This window comes from Sturnus vulgaris, chromosome 7 (genome assembly GCF_052056855.1).
Source record: "Sturnus vulgaris isolate bStuVul1 chromosome 7, bStuVul1.hap1, whole genome shotgun sequence".
In the NCBI taxonomy this organism is placed as follows: Eukaryota; Metazoa; Chordata; class Aves; order Passeriformes; family Sturnidae; genus Sturnus; species Sturnus vulgaris.
This window is the reverse complement of record NC_142249.1, coordinates 21056248-21077136: the sequence shown is the minus strand read 5'-3', so window position 1 is coordinate 21077136 and position 20889 is coordinate 21056248. Positions and strand designations below refer to the sequence as shown.

The following is a 20889-nucleotide window of genomic DNA, read 5'->3' as shown; positions in this document are numbered from 1 at the left end:
CTCGGGCACCTCCTCCCGGCGGCGCGGCGGAGGCGGCCGCGGCCTGGGCAGGGGCCGGGGGAGCGGCGCGGCGGGAAATGGCGGCCGGGCCGGCCTGAGTTGAGGGGACGGAGCTGCACCATGAGGCTGCTGCGCGCCCTTCTGCGCTGCGCTGCCCCGGGCAGCGCCTCTCCGAGCAATATCCCGCAGCAGGTGGACTTCTACTCACGCTTCTCCCCCTCGCCGCTCTCCATGAAGCAGTTTCTGGACTTCGGTGAGTGCCCGCCGAGCCGCCCTCGACCACTGCCCCCCCTCCCACAGGCGCCTGTGAGGAGCGGGACGGCCACGACCCCTTACCCCGTCAGCGCTGCCCGGCTGTTGCTTATCTGTTAGTGCTGTGCTTTCTGGCAGAAAAGGGCTCTGCCTCTTGCCCAGTTGGCTCATTCCCGGAGACTGCAACTATGATAAGGTTGAAATTTAGTTGAAAACTCCAGTTTTTGGTGCCACCTGCATAGTTAGGTGTTTTCCTGCAGAACCTGCAGTATTGGGGGGAGAGGATGGGAACAGCTGTGACAACTGGTGACTCAGACAGGTGAGACTGGTTAAGCCTTTGCTAAGCAGCATGCAGCCTTTTAAAGGCATCTTCCAAACACATGAGGCGTTCAGCCTCAGCTGGCACCGAGGGGCTGAAACACTTATCACTTCTCCGTCACTTGCTTGGGCCTTACAGAAACATCCTACCCAAATGTTAGTGTTCTAGAATGTGTGTGAGAGAAGGGACAGGATGCAGGCACCAAGAGACATCCTGGAGGATTTGGAATCTAGTCTTGAAAATGAGTAAATCAGTAACAGGATATTCAGTCTTACACTCAGTGCCAAAACCACTCCTAATGCTTCCAGGTTTGACTGTCAGCTTGGAAACAAAAAGGGTCACAGGAATTGTTTTATTCTGCTTCAAAGCAAAGACCTTACAGAGAAAGGTGTAAGTCAGACTGAGACACGTTTTCAAAGGCCAAGGTTGGAGCCATTCTATAATACCCAAGGCTTTTTGGTGTGCGTACTTGTTATGTGTTATATATTTAACTAGTTAATAGTTTCATGGCTTTTCATAGTTTTGCAAGTAAAACCTAGTGAGAACTAATCCCAGAACCCCAAACTTTGTATAAGCAGGACGACTTACAAAGACACTCTCACAATTATCTGCTGTCACTTCATCCATCTATTCAACGTTGCACTTGTGGCAATGAAATAAATCTGACATTTAAAACTCCAGATTCCTATAGGAACTCCACCATATATTCTGTTGCTATTGTATTTTTAAGCAAAGAATCTTGCAATTCAGAGTTTACTTCTACCTGTATTATTTTACCACTACTGACAAAATGCTTACCATAAGACTAGTGTTTGTTTTCAAGGCACACTATTTCCTTGTGTCAAAAGACAGGCTACCTTTCTCCCCTTAGTACCTCAACATAATTAAAAGTAATCTTGAAAACCTACGATATTTTTTCCCCTCTCTTTTGCTTAAGGATTTAATCACAGAGAGTAAAAACTATTAATAAAAGTAAAAAAGAGTGCAAGGCAGAGACAGTATTGTCTATAAGACATTATAATCTGATGGCGTTTTCGTTAAGGTTTTTTTTTTTTTTTTTACTCCTTTTGCAAAAGTGAGAGCTGTTAAAGAGGAAGTAATAAAATCTGGTAAAGCTAACTTAAACAAATGAAATATTGTATAAGCAAATTTAGGTCTGGTCTTGGGTTTTAAGATCAGAGTATTTTCTGTAGTTTTACCCATTCTTTGCCTAGCTATAGACTAGCTGCACAGGGGAAGAGTAATTTGCCTGTTCAATTTGCCTGCCCTATACTGCCTTCCATATCTGACCCAAGATTGCAAAGATAAGGCCTTCAGATACAAAAACTATTTTGTAAAATGTGATTTTTTTTTGAGTACATGAGGCATTTAAAGATTATATTTACACTCTTAATACCTCCAATCTGAATTGTTCTTGGAATTTTACCCAAGAAAAGGGAAAAGCCAGTAACAGTCATGCTGAAATGCAATCTGACTAGGGAGAAGAATGAAAGGCAGAGGTCTTATGTAGACAGTGCATAATGCTGCTAAGTGCCATTGTGGAAGAATTTATTGTAAATGATTTACTTTTTTATTAACTGACATTCTTTCATCAGTGTAGTTCATTATGTGTCCAAGTCTGCATGTTTTAAAGTAAATGGCTCTATTTCAATGTGGTGAAGATTTTTCATGTTTAAGTCTTCCTTTTTTCTTTCCTCATCTCTTCCTTTAATCTTCTTCCCCAGCTTCCCTGTGCCAAATGGAAGGAGTGAAGTGAGCAGTAACACAGGAATTAATTTTTAGGAGATACCTGTTGTTAAACACCAGACCTGAAGTATGTGCTTCACTGCAGCAGATGGGCAGGTTAGGAAGTTCAGATGCTGTTTACGTGACAGTCTTTAAGTCTAGAAAGAAGTCTGGCTGAGAATGAAGTACAGCATTTCTTAGTCTCTTCCCCATGCTGCACCCACCTTTCTCACCTAGGAAAACAAGCTTTGTGGGAGTAAAAGCAGGTCTTGATTTTAATAACTACATTTAATTGCCACCCCCAGAGATGACACTTGTTCTTACAAAAGGACAGGTCAGTTATCAAAAGAAGCAGTATTTTCATTTCTAGCTTTTAAAAATGTAAAAAATTAAATGTATTGGTATCCTAATGGCTAAGCAGAGTAGCTATCCTACTTTCATTTCTTTCTCACTATTCATGTGAATTAATTCACCTGACTTCTGTTCCTGTAAGACTGAATTTAAGCTACAACAGATTTAGTTGAAAATGAGATCAATATTACTGAATTTATTTTCTGAAAGTGTTTGAGTTACAATAATTCACTCAGATCAGTGATGAAAAGCAGGGTGTATGGGATTATGATATTTTGTCAAGCATCCTTCTCATAAATAGTTCCCTGTGCTGGTTTCATTAGCTTCTCTGACATGCTCAGAAATAGTTTGATCAGTGCTGGTTAGAGTCAATGTTTGCTGCAAATAAAATGAGCAATATACATGGATAGAAGCCATATTTAAAGTTGAATGGTATAGGTCTGTAACTGTTGCATTAGTTTCTATTTATATATTGAAGATTCTCATTACTGCAACAGGAAGGTTTCAGTATGTGATAAATTTTCAAATACAAGTGTGCTGCTGCCATGAAAGAAAACCAGCTTACCAGCCTGGCTGAGTCAGCTTTGATATCAAGGTGTAGGCCTCTAATGCAAGAAAGTAAGTTTGTGTACTTCTCTACAGTAAATATTGACTTCATTCTGATGTCATATTGATCTTAGGGTCTGAAAATGCTTGTGAAAAGACTTCATTTATGTTTCTGCGACAAGAGCTGCCTGTCAGATTGGCAAACATAATGAAGGAAATAAGCTTGCTTCCAGACAACCTCCTAAGAACACCTTCAGTTCAGCTGGTGCAGAGCTGGTAAGAACAGTGACATTCCATTCCTTGAATGGTGCCCTTCTGCATATACACAGGTTGGAGGAACTCACTCTCTTCTACTGTATGAATATAAGAACATTCATAGGCTTGTTACATGAACATTACTTATTTATACTGAGATGTTAAATACACCAGTGTGATAAATTTACATATGTGGGAAAAAAGCATTTAGGAGCAATTAGAGAACCCACAAGGAAACTGAAAAATCATTAAGGATTGCACACACTCAAGCATGAGGAATCAAAAATTACTATTTTTTTAAAAACAAAAATCCACCAGTACAGTGTTTAATAGGGAACTTACCTAAAAGTGAAGAAGCTGGTTGAAGAAAACAACAGAAGCAGACTAAGGCACAAAATGCTTGCACAACATAGCAGAAACCATTTACAAGACAGGTTATTGCAGATTGAGAGTAAAGGTATAGAAAATATGAAGAAAAAGCAATAGGAAGTTCCCAAAGCCAAAACATAAAACAACAGAGAGAACATGAAGGTATTAAAGTTAAAAAGACATTATTTGAATGTCTTTGAATAGGCATAAACTTTTTAAAGATGAAAGCAAAACAAAAGAGATTGCTTGGCAACTGCTGAAGGCACAAGGATTTCTGTAAAGGCTTTTAAAGTTAAGATAGCTGCCAAAATCTGCCAGTAAGTGGGACTGACTAGATGACTGAATATGAAAAGAGCTATCAATGAAGATGAAGGCTCTTAATGAAACACAAATGCTTACATTCTCATGATACTAGATGACACTGATCAAATAGGAAATTAATTCCATTTGGGCAATTGCAAAGTAGAACACAGGGAAGAACCTCCTCTCCCTGTGTGCTTGTTTCCTTACAATGGAAGAATAAATTCTGATGCTACTGGGAGTATTTTTCTGGATATGTCAGTTGATGGCAAGAAGGAAAACAGTGTTAGGAACTAAATAACAAATGGGGAGGAATATAATTGTACCACTGTGTTAGCCCATTATTCCCTTGAATTGCATGCAGCTCCATCCTGAACAGAAAAGACCAAGAGGGATAATCAGAGGGTTGGAACAATTTCTACGTGAGGAGAAACCAAATAGAATTCTTCAGCTTGGAAAATACATATCTAAGGAAAGGGATGGCAGAAATACTTAAATCATGAACAAATGAAAAGATTTTTCTAGTAACAGGAATGTGCAGGGGCTACAAATAAGTGATCACCTGCTGGGTTTAAAATACAAAGATGATATTTTATGCATTCTAATTAAATTGTGGGATTCATTGCTCTGGAAATTTTGGAAGAAAAAAATCATAAATAGATTCAAAGGAATCTAACAAAATTCACAGGGAGACAGGTAGAATGATTTGGAAACCCGCAACATCAGAAGACTGCAAATTGCTAACCAGAGAGATCTGGGAAGGCATATTAGAATTGATCTTTATCCTGTTTGTTTCATTGAAAGGTATGTCCAAAGTCTTCAGGAGATTCTTGACTTTAAGGATAAAAGCTCAGAAGATTCAGGGGCTATTCACAGGTAAGGTTTTGCTGTTATTTATGTTGTATCTTGTTAATATTGCATGGTAGAACTGGCAAGAAAACAACAGCTGAAAAAAATTTCCTATCTCAGATCTTTACAGAAGAATTGCAGCAATGTCATCCCCTGTCCCTAAAAGGAAGGTACATTCAAACAGGAAATTAAGCACTTTAGCATAATGTCACTCTATAGAATGCTCTGGTCAGTGCTGGCTGACTGTAAGTGCCACTTGACAGGCATGGGTTGTTCTGCATGTAAACAGTTGGCACAGTGTTCTCTTTCTCTTGGCAGGATCAAGAAAATAAATAAATAAATAAATTTATAAGTAGTCGAAATAGTGGATTACTGATTGTTTCAATGCTAGTCACCTGAAATATGCTGTAAAGACTGACCTGCCTTCTTACTGAAGTAGGCCAACGTGATATTTTTGTATGTAAGTCTTCATTTTTGTAGACAGGCACTCTGTTTGCCAGAGTATTAAATTCCCTTGAAAGTGAAATACTAACAACGTATTCATTTTAGTTTTACAGATACTGTGATAAAAATCCGGAATCGCCACAATGATGTAATTCCTACGATGGCTCAAGGAGTAATAGAATACAAGGAAAGCTTTGGCATTGATCCAGTGACCTCACAGAACGTGCAGTATTTTTTAGACCGCTTCTACATGAGTCGCATTTCAATCAGAATGCTCCTTAATCAACACTGTAAGTGCCAGCGTTGAAAGGAGGGGAAATATTTGTACCATATCAACTGTATTTTCCTTTAATGTTTAAGTGCTGAATATGTAATAAGGTGCTGCTTAGGCGTATACTATTTGCCTTGCCATTTATATCTTATTCTTAATACAATTCCTAAAATATTTGGTAATAGTAGGCTTTTCAGTATGGTTAGGACTGAAATTATAGATTGCCTATAAATTTTTAATTTAGCTAAACCGAAGACACAAGCTAAAATTATAAAATTATGCTGGATATTAAATGATGTTTTCTTTTTTTGCAGCTTTACTGTTTGGTGGGAAAATTAATCCAGCTCATCCAAAACACATTGGAAGCATCGATCCTAACTGCAATGTTGTTGAAGTTATTAGAGGTAAATTCAGATGATAAGAACAAGAACACTGAAAACTGATATGCATATATTGTTTTGTTATTTCCTACTTGCAGTAGAAGTTCTATTTGATGTGAAATACAATTTTGTTTCTTTTTCCTATAAATGCAGTTTTTCTGAAAAAATACAAATCTCCCTGACAGTACACAGTACTTTCAAATTTTGGTTTTTTTTGGCAGACTCTACAGGAGAAAAAAAAGGGGGGGGGGGGCGGGGAATGTAACTTCCTGTGCTTTTTATTATAGATGGCTATGAAAATGCTAAGAGACTTTGTGATTTATATTACATGAGCTCTCCAGAACTTATCCTTGAAGAGTTGAATGGTAAGTGAATGTGGACAAGGCATGCTTTTTAACATCATGATGGCTTCTTCTAAAGGAGCTGGTGGTGAAATGTTCTTCTGCTTTTCAAATAGTTCATGTGTTCTCTGTATCTACTGTCATAAATTGGGCTTTTTTAAAATCTGGCAGAATGATTTCCCCATTCCTCCCTTTAATCAGAAAACTGACATGAGTAGAAATTTTGATTTTATAGCTGTTGATATAACATATTTTAGCAGGCTCCTTCCCTCACTAAGATTTCGTATGTTTTCACCTGACATTACTGCATCTCACCCTCTCTGCATTTCTTGTGACACGTTAAAGATTTATACAAGACATTCCATTCCATATTTATGATACCTATAAGGAGGTTATTTTAAGATTAAGATTTTAAGATTAATTTCTAAAGCAGCAAGCAACATTTGAAAATCTCAATTATGACTTTTGATTAACATACAGTTTTTCAAAGAATTTCTGTTTAAATTTTCCTTTTTTAAATTTAACAATGCAGATTTACATTTTGAATTACTATGGGAATGAATAAAATACATCTCATTTGCTATTTAGTTATTTAGACTCTCTTCTCTCTAGTTAAATCACCAGGACAGCCCATGCAAGTGGTGTATGTGCCATCACATCTCTATCACATGGTTTTTGAACTTTTCAAGGTCTGTGCACTTACCATTAATTACAATTCTTTCATACAGCTTTGTTTACCGAGATTATATTGCTTTTACTTCTTGGACCAATTCTAGATTACAGCATGTGTTTTTGCAAGTGCAAACTTCTTGCCATTTGACTGCAGCAACACAGTTACCCTGTACTACTAGAGAAACAGTAATTGCATAGAAAATGAACAGCTTTGGAAGATGTATCTCTTTTACCTAGCCACCTTCTGAATAGACAGCTTAAATCTTAAAATGTATGAAGACAGTTAATAAAGCAAGTGAGAACAAGATATCCCATAAATTGTGTATCTTCAGATCTGGTAAAATGTGTAACAGGTCCTAGAGAGCTTTCCTCAAGCAGTTTAGTCCTAGACTTTTCTTGGACTTTACGTCATATTGCACGTACTGTGTGCATTATAAAGGATTCTCGAACACAAACGCTGTACGTTAAACTATTCGAGTTTCCTTTAAAAAAATTAAATATTTGAAGTCTCTGTATTGTAATAAACTAAATATATACTGATACTGTATAAACCAGGAATATAAAAAAGCTGTTCTAAACAAATATACATTTGTTCTGATTCTTAAATACACGATAAAAATAACTGATAATTGATATTTTAAGATAATGTACAAAGTGAATAGGATTTAAGTTGTACTTGAAAATTACAGAATGCAATGAGAGCCACCATGGAACATAATGCTGATCACTGCATTTATCCTGCAATTCATGTACACATCACGTTGGGAAATGAGGATTTAACTGTGAAGGTACTCTTTTTTACAATTATTTTAAATTTTTTCTAAAGGTTATTTTGAGTAGGGTTTTTTTTTCCTGTCATGAGTAGCATATTATTAACTTGAGCTGGTGATTGGTTCTATCAATATGTGATGACGTATGTAAGTTAAAAACCCCGTATGGAATTTCACATGCTGCCTCATGAAGGGAGGCTGCCGTCACACTGAGGGCTCTGCAATAGCATCCTGTACTTGCTCATGTCTTGCCTAGCTTAGAAGCAACCAAGACTAAAAATGAAGTAGCATCTTTATACATTGTAACATTGACATTTTCTAAGTGACAATGACATAGTATACAGGTGTGGAACAACTGAAGAAAGGGAAATATGTATTGTATATTACACACAAAACAAACCTACTGAAGTACAGTTTGCAGTTTCTTCTTTTTCTGTACAACATCCATGTTTGACTTCAAAGACCGACTGCAAGCACTGGCTTTTTCGAAGGTCTAACTAAACTATAGTAAAACAACTCCTTTGACTTACTCCTTCAAGTCATAGGTTTTAGTAAATTATATTTAAATGACAGTATTCTTGAGGAATAGAAATAAAATACACAGAAAACCTAGTATTTGCTGAAAGGTATAGATAGTGACTTCAGACAAAAGTGTGTTATTAACAAGATAAAAGCAATGCACAATTCAAGCAGAATTTCCTTTCCTCCAAGAGGTTATGAATGCTTCTTATGGCAATATTTTATTTAATGGTTTGGATAAGGGATGAAAGGGAAGGATTCATCTCTCTTCGGTCATTGTTGAAGATGAGAATTAAAGAAAATCTGTGACTTAGTAGGGACAGCTTCAAATAATACTTTATTGTAACTTTCTCTGGCTTATTGTTGGACAGGAGCTGTCTTTTATAAAAATGTATTCAGGGATGTAAAGCTAAATGCTCCTTCTTGTTCTAGATGAGTGACCGTGGTGGTGGTGTTCCCCTGAGGAAAATTGACAGGCTGTTCAACTATATGTATTCAACAGCACCACGTCCTCGTGTTGAGACATCACGAGCTACACCTTTGGTATGCAAGTCTTTTATACCCTGGAATCATGGATAGGTCTAATTGTCACAAAAAACATTCAGCCAAAGCTATGAAATACTGATTTTATAGATATTACATTGAGTTATATTTAAATTTTACTTAATTCAAGCTTAGTTCAAGTATTTTTCAAAAAATAACTGGAAAATGGCATAAAATTCTAAAAATGATTTAAATTTGTTTAAGATTCTCTTTTTCACTACTAAATCTAAAGATCAGCCAATTCAACCAGAATACTTAGCTGTGCTGCACATACTGCAGTGAGAGCAGGATTCAGAATTATTTCTGTAGCCACTGAATGAAAGCAAGAATAATTACAGCAATGACTTTAGATCAAGGCCATAATTCATTTGTATTGTGTAGTCAATTGTACCAACCCTTAGCAAGGATGAAGGTACATAGATGTGAGAAGGCATATGAAGAATCCCCTCTGGTCTCATGTGAATGTAGTAAGTGCACAAGAAATAAAGTCTAAGCTCTCAGAAATTAGAATATCTGATCAGCTTTCCTGCATTTATTCTCCCACATTACATCATTAAAAATATATGTAATTCTTCATGTAGATGACTCTGCAACTCACTAAACACGAGCTCTTTACAGAGAAGTGTTGTGTATGCTCATTGAGAGATTACCTCTAAAACTTAGTATTTAAACAAAAAATCATGCTTAACACTCTAGGGCTCTGTCCTGCTACTGCAGTCAGGGTTTGGTAGAATTTCAGTATAAGTTGCAAATGCATAGACATTGTGTCTTGAACATTTTATATATACACTGACAGAACACTGAGTACTTAAGATTAGTAGCTCCATGAGGTGCCATGCACAGCAGAGTTTTCTCTAATGGCATCTCTTCTAAAAGCTGCCATAATACAGGAAGTGTTATCTACCAGCCCTGCATGACAAAGGAATCAAACAGTTTTCTCATAATCACAGTCATTCATGCATTCTTCTGGTTTTGGGGTATAAAATATCTTGGGGGGGTGGGGGGGGGAGGAGGGGCGGGCAAAATATTTAATGCCTGAACGCCTGTTACTGTCAAACATCGTGCTTAGTTTGTCTATTTTACCTATAAAGTTAAAACAGAAAATGCCACTGATTAATGCAATTAACAGAAGTATACTTTTTCTCCTGATCAGGCTGGATTTGGTTATGGCTTACCCATATCACGTCTGTATGCACAGTACTTCCAAGGAGACCTGAAACTGTATTCCTTAGAAGGCTATGGTACAGATGCAGTTATTTACATCAAGGTATGATGTAACACTCTACCATTTTACATTTATCAGCAACTCTGATCTGAACTGCTAATGGAACTCCCTTGTTCTGTTAGGACAACTTCCTTTTAAAAGAATCATCAGCTGCAGCCTTTTCTCCTTACAGGCCTTATCAACAGAATCAATTGAAAGACTCCCTGTATACAACAAAGCAGCCTGGAAGCATTATAAAGCAAACCATGAAGCTGATGATTGGTGTGTGCCAAGCAGTGAGCCAAAGGACATGACCACTTTTCGCAGTATGTAGCTTTTTCCTCAGCTGCGCCTGAGAAGTAGGTTTGTCTGCAAAGGGAATTTAGAAGACCTGATTTATACCAAGATGTTGAGCCACTTTTGATACATTAATTTTAAGTGGTTTAACAGAAAGTTTAGTGTAATTAGGCTTCTGAAAATAAAAAAGCAACAGCCACCAAAACCCCCAAACCTGCATTTATAAGGAAAGGTCATACTTAATTTGTTTCTATTTATGACTGCTCTCAGAGCTAAGTCAAAGGAGCAGAAATTTTGTTTTTATAGGGATCAATGCAACAGCTATCACATCTGGTATTAATTTGTATAATTACAAAATAATTTTATTAGAAAAATTATTGAAAAAGCTCACTCGAACGTTCTTCCATTATACAATTCTACAGATTAATGAAAAACTCGTGTAAGGAATATCAAGCTCATTGTTTTGCCTTTGCAACTGTATGGCACTTACTTTTATCTTAAGCATGCTGAAGCTTAATTTTGTGAAGTTAGATATGTTGCCTACATACACTGCCTACATCAAGGGTTTTTTTTCAGCTGTAGAAATCACACCTCTGAAGGATAAAAATTTTAAAAATCGTTTTTAACAGCTACTACTGGTATAATGTATCTCAGGTATATCGCATCGGTTGTATTTCTTTGGTTGTAATGTGAATATATAATAGATGTGAAAAACTTATCTTGCCCTTATCATTGTGAATTTAAAAACAGTACTGGCTTGTGTACAGTAGAGAAATGTTGTCTTGCATTTGCCTGTATTTCTGGAGGTCATACCAAATGCAGTATCAACATTCTAGCCTTTGTAAGATCTCAGACTTGGGTATGTCAGGTACAGCTGTAAATGGAAACTATTTTAATAAACAGATTATTAAAATATGTCTGTAATAGGGCATCTCTATTACTTTGACAGTATAAACTACCTTCTCAGGAGTAAGAATAAGTGGAATTAACAGTTTATGAAAATACCTTTGCATTTGTGATAAGCTTCTGGCCTCATTTTTGTAGTAACTGTAGTCACACTATAACATAAACATGATAACCAGAATACGTTAATCAGTCAAAGACAAATCAGAACATAGAGAGGGGAATGAAGCTTACAGTTCAGATGCAGAGTCCTTTTAATAAAGAATTCAACTTAATGCCTACTGCACGAGCTTTGTTCAAATCATATGCAATCTGTGTTGCACCTCAATCCCTGTCATTCCTGAACATTTTTGGAGTGATTAAGTTAAAGCCATTGACAACCAATCCTTTTCTCAGTTAATTGAACTGCATGTAATTATGTGGGTTTTGTTCTGCAGCAGACATACATAATCCCCCTCAGAAAAAATAAGCCTAGCTTTTGCTAATTCACTATCTCTGCACAGAGCAGAAGGTGTGATACCACAAGTGAAGGGGATGGTTGGGATGTTGGAAATTGAAGTCCTGCTACTCTATTTGTAGCTGAACCAGATTCATCACCTGCTACCTCCCTAGCCAAGTTCTGCAAAACAATGACATGTTTTTAAACCCTGGTTAAGCTAATGTAGACAACTTTAATAGAAGTGCATTACAGACTGGGCTGTATACACAGTTAAACTGACAGTCGGAGGGAGGATTATTGTATCTTAATTGCCACCAGAACAGTAGGGTTACCTATTCCACTCAGGCTGGTGGGCACCTTGAGGCCCCTATTTTTCTTCCTTACAAGGATCCAAGGTGATAACTGGCACACCTTTCAATCTGCATGGCTCCAAGTGAGGGGAACTGGGAGCTGTTCTCTTCTTTGGCCCTGCAACAGGATGTGAGAAATGTTACATTGTGTAAAATGGGGCCTGTACAAATGCTGGAAGGGACACTTGCAGCTACTGCTTTTCCTAAACTAAAGCTGAAACTTACAGCAAGGGTTTTTAAAAACTCAGGTCTGAAGCTGACCGTTCTAGCCTTTAAAACTTTTACCTAACTCAACTGATTGTAGTAACACTGGACACCTACAAGCGGTATTTCTGAAGAAAAGCTAACAGTTTGTTTTCTACAAAGTCTATTAAGTATTTTAGGTATCACTGTAGTGAAGTCTCATGTTCTCAGCTAACTACCAATTGAATTCTGATTACGAGAGCAACTTGCTCTATAATTGTATTTGTAGTTATCTATTCACCTGCCACCCTAAATGATTGTGGTGAAAACACAAATGTGTAGTGTTTTGATTTACAATATTTAATCCTAGTTAAAAATTTGATCTTTGATAACTTTTGGTTTCAATAGAAGTGCAGAAGACAACTTTTGTGTTTAGTATTTTCATTACTATACTGAAGTCATTGTGAACACACTGGTCAAGTTGAAGGGAATCACTACAGAAAAGCAGTATATTATCAAAATGCTGAGATTTATAGTTTAGATTTAATAGTTTTGTATGCAGATTAGCTTAGTCTTGCACTATAAAATTAATCTCGGTTTGTGTTAATTTTTTGAAAGAATTGCTGCATTTATTCATTAAAACTGTTCTAAAAAATGAAACTTTGTTGGGTGATTGTGTAGCTTGGTAGCAACTTGTACCTGCTCGTTCTGTGCAGTCAGCTTTCTCATTCCACATCCAGCAGACGTTAAACGCTGTGGGCTGTGATAATCAGCCAGGGCAGTTTATCATCCCTGCTATGGCCCCTCCTTACCTGTAACAGCTCTGCACACAGGGAAACCTCTGAAACCATTACTTCCACTAATCTCCTTCATGAGAAAACTCTTCCCAGGGTGCAACAGTAGGTCTAAGAGAAAGGAGTAATATGGCGTTCCAGCAATAGTCTCTGTTCTAGCTGTGAGAACACTCAACTTTCATGACTGAATTAAAGGGTGGTTTTACGTGGGAGATCCTGAGCACTTGATGATTCCTTACTTCTAATTCCCTTCACTTGAAGCAGTAGGGCAGCATTCCTCTTTGGGTTCAAGGTCTGTAAGTTTGGCATACAACTCAAAGCTACTGTGAACAAAGTAAATAAGTTAAATCTTGACCAAAGAATACATAAAACTGAAATATAATCTCCTTTAAAAAGTAATTATTACCAAGATTTTTAAACTTTATTTTGGAAATGCCTAGTGTGCAGAAGCATTTCCACATAGTCCTTTTGCTGAAATTCTCTTAAGACATTTATACAAAAAAAAAAAAAAAAAAAAAAAGTGAAACACCAACAGTGAAGTTCATTCATTTAATTAAAATGAAAAACAGTCCATAGATTTAAAGGAGAACTTGGTCCACATAAATGAACTATATAAGTTTTGTTCTAGTCCATTCTAGGGTGGAACTGATATTTAATCTAGTTTGTTTCTGGAATAATCTAAATTAAGGAAGTGCTCTTGTAGTATCTCTAGAAAATAGTATGTAAATATACAAAACACGAAGCCATGTTCTAAGCTATTTCAAGAATCAAATCCTCCTTTAAAGAGAAATAAACTGTAGTCTACAACTGAACATTTAAATACAAGGCAGAAACCCAGTGCGTCAGTGATAATTTTTCCTACAATTCTTCCCTTGGTATTTTAAGTCTGAAAAACAGTATTGTTTAAAATTAGCAAATATATAAATTTGGTCCGCAAAAAATCTTGTAGCATGTAGAAAAGAGAAATACATGTATTGCATATTGATCTTACTCATAGCATAAATCTATAAAACTATGTATTATTTAGGAAAAATAGGTTAAAAAGGATCTTATTTATAGGCTTAAACCTTGTCCCAACACCATACGGGTAGTGTACAGAAAACTTAGTATTATGCGTAGGATATGTAGTTTGTGAAAACTACTTAGTATTTCATGTTATTTTCTCAGTAATTTGCAACACATAGAATTCAAAAACAATGTGCTACTAAAGTGAACTTTGAATGAAGTTCTAGAAGTACAAGAATTAAAATAATCCTAAGTTCAAAACACATGCTTACTTTTTAAATTAATTTGACATTACCATTTTCTTAATTTTTACTATACATTTTTAGTGGCAACAGATAAACAGACTGTCACAGACTGAATTTATTGGCAGGATTTTTCTATTGTCCCTCTATCATCTTCAACTCTATGCTAGTTGACTAACACTGGAATGATTTTTAATACAGTATTCTACTTTTCACAAACACCAACTTCAATGAGAAGGGCATATGACACCTTAGAAGCAGAAATGTTACTTAAGGCAGAAAGTTAAATTATTGTCTATTAGTACAGGCAGAGTCAATTAGAAATAAAAATACTGAAAACGTTATTTCATTTTATTGGGCTGTAATGGGGAGGGACCACAATTAAAAAGTAAAAAAAACCACCTACCACATTGAACTGTTGCACTTTCCCTCCTCCCTCAATTTTACAGTTATATACAAATCTGCTGAACTTCCTCAAGATTAGGCAAGTGTGCACTAAAATAAAATGGTCATTTTAGCAGCTTGATTCAAGAGTGGCCACCACTCTGCCAGTCTTGCGAACTTCTTTCTCCTTCTTTTGAACCTTTTCCTTCTGCTTTTCCAGTTTTTCCTGTGTTTTCCTAATATCCTTTATTTTTTTCTTTATTGTTGATCGGTCATTTTGACTGGAAACTCCTAAAGCCTTTGGAGGAGGAAAACAAAACAAAACCTCGTCAGTATTTTTTTTCAACAGCACTGTTGACAGTGCTTGTGCATTAAGAATACAAGAAAGTGTTATGTACTTTTCTACAAGATAGTCTGTTTATTTGAAAAATAAAGACTTAGAGCCTCAAAAACACTGTAAATAATCATGTGGATAACAAGGAAGGTAAGGAAACCAAGGCTAACTCTTCAGCTGTGAAATAACAGTTGCGTTGTGTTTTACAAACGTGTAAACCCCTGAGAATCTCCAGAAAACAACATCATAGGTAGTAGTCTCCAGATATTTTTGTAGCTCTTTTTATACACGAGGAATTGTTACTCAGTAACTACTCTTCAGTTTTAAGGATTTTAAAGTGTATTACTAAGAAGGGGCTCAGAAGTGGACGGTACACTTCCATCTGCGACCGGCAGGTGGCAGCACGGCATTCCAAGTGCCTGACCCGGTGTCAGCCCGAACGGCACCAGGTGCGCCTTGAGCTTCAGGCATCAGTGCTCCAGGTTCGCAGCTGGAGACACTCACAGGCCAGTCACTGGTACTTTCTCTGTGCCCATAAAGTTTTATAAAATACGGGACATTTAGTGTTGCATTTAGTGTAGTAAAATGCAGGTGTATTTTGTAGACTGAAGTTACAACAGCCTTTCCCCCCCACAAGCCCCTCAAATTCTGCTATTGATCATTAATAATAATTTGTCTTATGCCAGAATAGACCACTGAACGTCTTCTGGCTGCATATCTTGCCTGTCCATAATGCAGTCTCATAATCTAACAGAAAAACTGCAGGAATTTACCAGCACTATAAGGGATACCTACACACTGCAGCTTCCAGGTACAAAATGGCAAGAAAAGGCTCAAAAGATTCAGAATATATATTTTTGGCAGGAGTAAAAACTTGAAACATTTAAAATGTCACCAGATAGACTTGCAGGATCCAGTTTTAGAAATCTCTTTGACATTTCCTCTTCAAATGGGAAGGCTAAAATCCTATTTGAATTGATCGTAACTTATTTTGATATGACCTTATGTTGAAATTGGTGACAAATATATCAAGACTCATTGGACAATTAAGCTTCCTTTCATTTCCTCCAGGTACAAACAAGAAAGCAATATTTGTTATTTTTCTGGCTATAAACAGCCCATCTTTAATTCTACAATCAATTACTAACTACCATTTAACTATACATTCTTCCAGGTATTTCAAAAGCAACTCAAAATAAAAAGAGCAAATAACTCTATCCCTTAAAAAACTACAAAACTAGGAAATTGGACTTTGTAGGTTAAAAATATGTCTAAAGAAGCAATGAAACCTATACAATTACAAATCTATCCCGGGATGTTCACATACCTTCAACTTCTCACTGTCGAGCTGCATCAGCTGCTGTCCATCTACATTCATAGCTGTGAACTCTGTAATATACTGCTCCATGTTCATTCCCATTAACCAGTGGCATACTTGCTGGGTGGTCCATTCAGAAATAGGTCTACTGTGCCATTGATTTTGCTTTCCTGTTGTTGTAAATTCATCATCCAATGCCTAATCAATTGAGAAAAGTCACCATAAGCAATATTTTACTTGACTGTATGTTGAATTCCAGTTGTCAGTTGAGTTTGGTTAACAAAGTGTGTTTTTAAACATGCTCTACTCCAAAAGTCAAGTTCTTGAGATCAGTTTACCTAGTTTACTATAAACAAGACATTTCCAACATTCAACACAAACTAAGTCAGAAACAGAGAACATAAATTGTAAATTGCACCTATCCAAACAATGAACACACTTCCTCAGTTAGTTGGTTAAGATAGCTCTATCTTCACGTTAGATACTACCTTATACAGCATGAATAATTTTCAAGTACTTCAACTCTATTATTATTGTTAAGTGATGGAAATCCAGAACAAAAGCAATTCTAGTAGCCAGTAAATCTGGTGAGTGTTCTAAGTACAGTTTTATTACATTTTGTACATTTGTAAAGAGAAGACTGTTCATTCTTTGAACTAATGCAATTACATCAACATTTTAAAAGGTCTGCCCAAATAGACGATCATTTCAGAAACATAGCAGCTTGTAGATTTCCACTTAAAAAATACACTTTGCCAGCTCACAGAACTTTTGAGGCACCCTGCTTCAATTTCATTTTGCTTCTGAGGGGAAAAGGCACTGCTGTTTGTCCTGAAGCACTGTTACTTCATCACAAAAGAAGCAAGAGAGCTCAGTGTCCGCAGAGAAGAAATTCCAGTGTGGTCCTTGAGTCAGTAACATCAGTTAACTGAAGTTGTACTAACTATGCAGAATCATGTCTCACTAGCTCATAACTGAGTACAGGCTGCATTAGACTTGCAGACTGCTTCACTGCGCAGCTTCTACTGCTCATTCAAGATATTTGCAAACAGCAGAAAATATGCTCCCCCTTTCCAGCAAGCCTTACAAACATTTGTAAACAGAAAACATGGAAAAAAGAGTTTCCTAGTTATGGATTTGAGCAATGGCCCTGTTAAGTCACAGGTGAACAACTACAGCTGCCAGCCAAAGGGACCTCACAAAATCCAGCTTATTTGATGGAATATTTGGGAGAGTTGATTGATGCAACAAAATGATTGTGGTGATTACAAATCAAAGATAATGAGATGTAGGCCTGTCACATGATCTGATCATACAACACAATGTATCTGAGCACACAATATGGAAGACACATGTGAGGGGAAACATAAAATTTTCAAATTTCCAGTGTAGTGAAGGACCACGTAATTCAAAATGGTTCTGCTTTTCCTGGTCTGTGAAGCAAGGAACAGTGGCTATATTAAGAGGCAATGCAGATAAATACGAATTAGTTTGTACAGCTGAAGAGTTTATGCTGAAGTCCTAAAATCCACACTACAGGCATTTCAAAGGATTTTCACTTCCAAATAGCTCTAGTCTGATCACAAAGAGTCAATGGCCGTTAGCAGCTGGAACATAGCAGGACCACTGTTGGAGCACATCTGATTTGATTTCTGAGATAAATCAAAGTAAGGCAAGTGGGAACAATCAGAATATTTACTTCAACAATGAACTCCTTATCCAAATCCAAATGCTTATGTAGCTATAACAAGTGCTAACACATCCGCCTTACTGATGTGCACAAAGAATAGCAATTTGCATAAAATAATAGCAAAGGGCTCTAGAAGAGTTTTGGCTTGAAGTGCTCTATACAGCATCTGTATCAAGACAACTGGAGCACAGTTTTCTATCCAAGCTATCAAGCTTGAGATGCTTCATACAGAGAAGATTAGCTGGATAAATTACCAAGGGAATTTTAAAATGCACGTTTATTTTAAATAATTTTATATAACAATACTTCCCAACCTGAAATTGCAATACTAAATATATATTGGCAACTTTGTCTCATACTAGCAAGTGTTCATGAATAGTACATAAAAAAGGGGAAACACTTTGTATTTTAAAATGGACCTGCATCTCAGGTGTGGTCTATCAGCCACAAGAAATACTAAAATATATGCAGTCATACATGTATTTTTAAATATATCTACATACTTTTATCATTTGAGGTGTGTGTATCTGTATAGCTCCTTTACATGAAAAAATGTGTGAAGTGTTTTGTTCCAGTTGGAACTCACTCTAGATTTACTGAAACCTTGCAAGCCATGCAAAAATGTCCCTTCTATAATTTCAGAGTGCAAATACCTGAAGATGTATTCTTCTCAAAAAAGGAAAGAGATCCAGATTGTTTCATTTCTTCAGAGAATTGCTGTCACCTGACAGAATCCTGGGAGCTCTCTGAACCAGTTTGTCCAAGCAGCACAGAGTAGAGCAGCTAACAGACAGCACTATGGAGGAGTCCTCCAGGCTTAGCTATGAATTGCAGCTTTAGGTTTCAGCATCATAAGTTGCTAACAAACTCCTTCTACTTCATATTGGTAAAGACAGAACCCTAAAAACAGAAGCTGCAGCAACACCTGAATTTGAGTTTAAAACACACAGACATATCTCCTCACAGATACTTAATACTGCAAAATTAGAATTTTTCACTACTACACAAGAGAAAGTATCTGTGAGTATTTTCCAGAATACAGGAAAGTGAAAACTGTAGAAGGATAAGATAAAGAACACCAGCTTTTGACTAAGGCTTACTGGTAATTAAATAATACTTCCACATGATTTTTTTTTCTCAAATGTCCATTCAGAGGCAGAACGAACACGCCAAGCTGTGTTTGTACACAGAAGTTAGAGTCCCCAAAACAAGAGATCAGCTGCAAATTCAGAAAGCAGAACTAAAACTACGTCAAAGGTGTGGAAGCATGAGAAAGCCATGTGCTCCTGCATAAAAATGCATGTGATTCAGAAAGCAAATAAAAGCTCTGGAGATACACCACTGCCATCACACCATTTAACACATTAAGAACATTAGAAGGATTACCCAGCTAGCTTGCTAACCATCTGTGAGTGAAGTGCCTCTGCTGTAACTAGCTGGCTGCTAACAACTGAGCTCTCACCAGGCAGTCATGCCCCCAAACTGCCTGTGAGCACCTGTCCAGCAGAGAGGCAGACTCCTCAGTGCTGCCTCTATCTGTGTCTCTAAGAGGTGCTTCCATCTCCAGTTTCCCAACAATTCTAGGATTTGTAAGGCAGTGTGCAACAGCCCACTCTGAAAGCCAGAGTTACACTGGCTAGCACAACTCCTGCTACATACTTACAAACCCATCTGGACAGCAACCATCAGGCAGAAATTATTAACAGCTTAAGTTAAGGATCCTGTTCCATGTCTTTATTGGTGATTTGAAGGAGGGGACTGAGTGTACCCTCATTAAATTCGTGGACAACACCAAGTTTAGTCAGAATGTCAACCTGCTGGAGGGTAGGAAAGGCCTGCAGAGGGACTTGGACAGGCTGGATCAATGGGCCAGACCAACAGCCATGAGGTTCACCATGACCAAGTGCTGGGTCCTGCATGTTGGCCACAACAGCCCCATGCAGTGCTACAGGTTGGGGGCAGAGTGGCTGGAAAGTGGCCCAGTGGGAAAGGACCTGGCAGTGCTGGTCAACAGCAGCTGAACACAGCCAGTGTGTGCCCAGATGGCCAAGAAAGCCAATGACATCCTGGCCTGTATCAGGAACAGTGTGGCCAACAGGCCAGGACAAGGACTGTCCCCCCATACTCGGCTCCGGTGAGGTCACACCTCAAGTGCTGTGTCCAGTTCTGGGCCCCTCAGTTCAGAAAAGACATTGAGGTGCTGGAATAGGTCCAGAGAAGGGCAATGAAACTGGTGAAGAGTGTGGAGCACAAGATCTGTGAGGAGCAGCTGAGGGAGCTGGGGGTGTTTAGCTGGGAGAAGAGGAGATGTGGGGAGACCTCATCTCTCTACAACTCACTGGAAGGAGGGTGTAGCCAGGTGGGGGGCAGCCTCTTCTCCCAGGTAACCAGTGACAGGACAAGAGATCACAGTTTTAAGCTGTGCTAGTGAAGGTTGACATTGGACATTAAGAAGAATTTCTTCACAGAAGGGGTGATTAAACATTGGAATGAACTGCCCAGGGAGGTGGTGGAGTCACTGTCCCTGGAGGTGTTTAAGGAAAGACTGGATGTGGGACTCAGAGCCATGGTCTCACAAGGTGGTGTTCAGTCATAGGCTGGACTTGATGATCTCACTTGATGATTTATTCTGTGATTCGAAATATCCCAAATTGCTCTAAGATTGATTACTTGTTTTTTCCTAGATCTAGACTACAAATTTAACCCCCCCCATGAACAGAACTACTTATTTTTCTTCACACATACTGCTTTCCAAATGAGAAAACAGTTCAATTTGTTCCTTGTCTTCCTCAGAGTAGACCCTTGATACTCAATGTAATTACTGAAAAGGTACAAACAGC

At 37.7% G+C, this 20889-nt stretch overlaps 2 protein-coding genes across 4 annotated transcripts in view; one reads left to right on the top strand and one right to left on the bottom strand.

The window, feature by feature from the left end:
- Positions 1-8: 8 nt before the first annotated feature.
- On the top strand, positions 9-11585 carry PDK1 (pyruvate dehydrogenase kinase 1). Its single transcript, XM_014880165.2, has 11 exons — positions 9-253; positions 3328-3469; positions 4922-4993; positions 5516-5700; positions 5996-6085; positions 6349-6426; positions 7015-7091; positions 7764-7862; positions 8796-8906; positions 10060-10173; positions 10304-11585. The coding sequence occupies exons 1-11, from the start codon at positions 121-123 to the stop codon at positions 10442-10444; spliced, it is 1242 nt and encodes a 413-aa protein (XP_014735651.1). The 5' UTR covers positions 9-120; the 3' UTR covers positions 10445-11585.
- A 2026-nt stretch (positions 11586-13611) lies between these two features.
- LOC106855471 (neurabin-1-like) overlaps positions 13612-20889 on the bottom strand; it is a 40526-nt gene continuing 33248 nt past the window's right edge. For 2 of the 3 annotated variants that reach the window (XM_014880163.2, XM_088168036.1), the window contains 2 exons: positions 16369-16557; positions 13612-15005 (listed from right to left, as the gene is read on the bottom strand). In XM_014880163.2, the coding sequence (XP_014735649.2) occupies positions 14838-15005; positions 16369-16557 (357 nt within the window). In that variant the 3' untranslated portion in view covers positions 13612-14837. Of the gene's footprint in view, positions 15006-16368; positions 16558-20889 lie in introns of those variants that run through there. The other variant, XR_015804840.1, reaches the window with a different exon arrangement.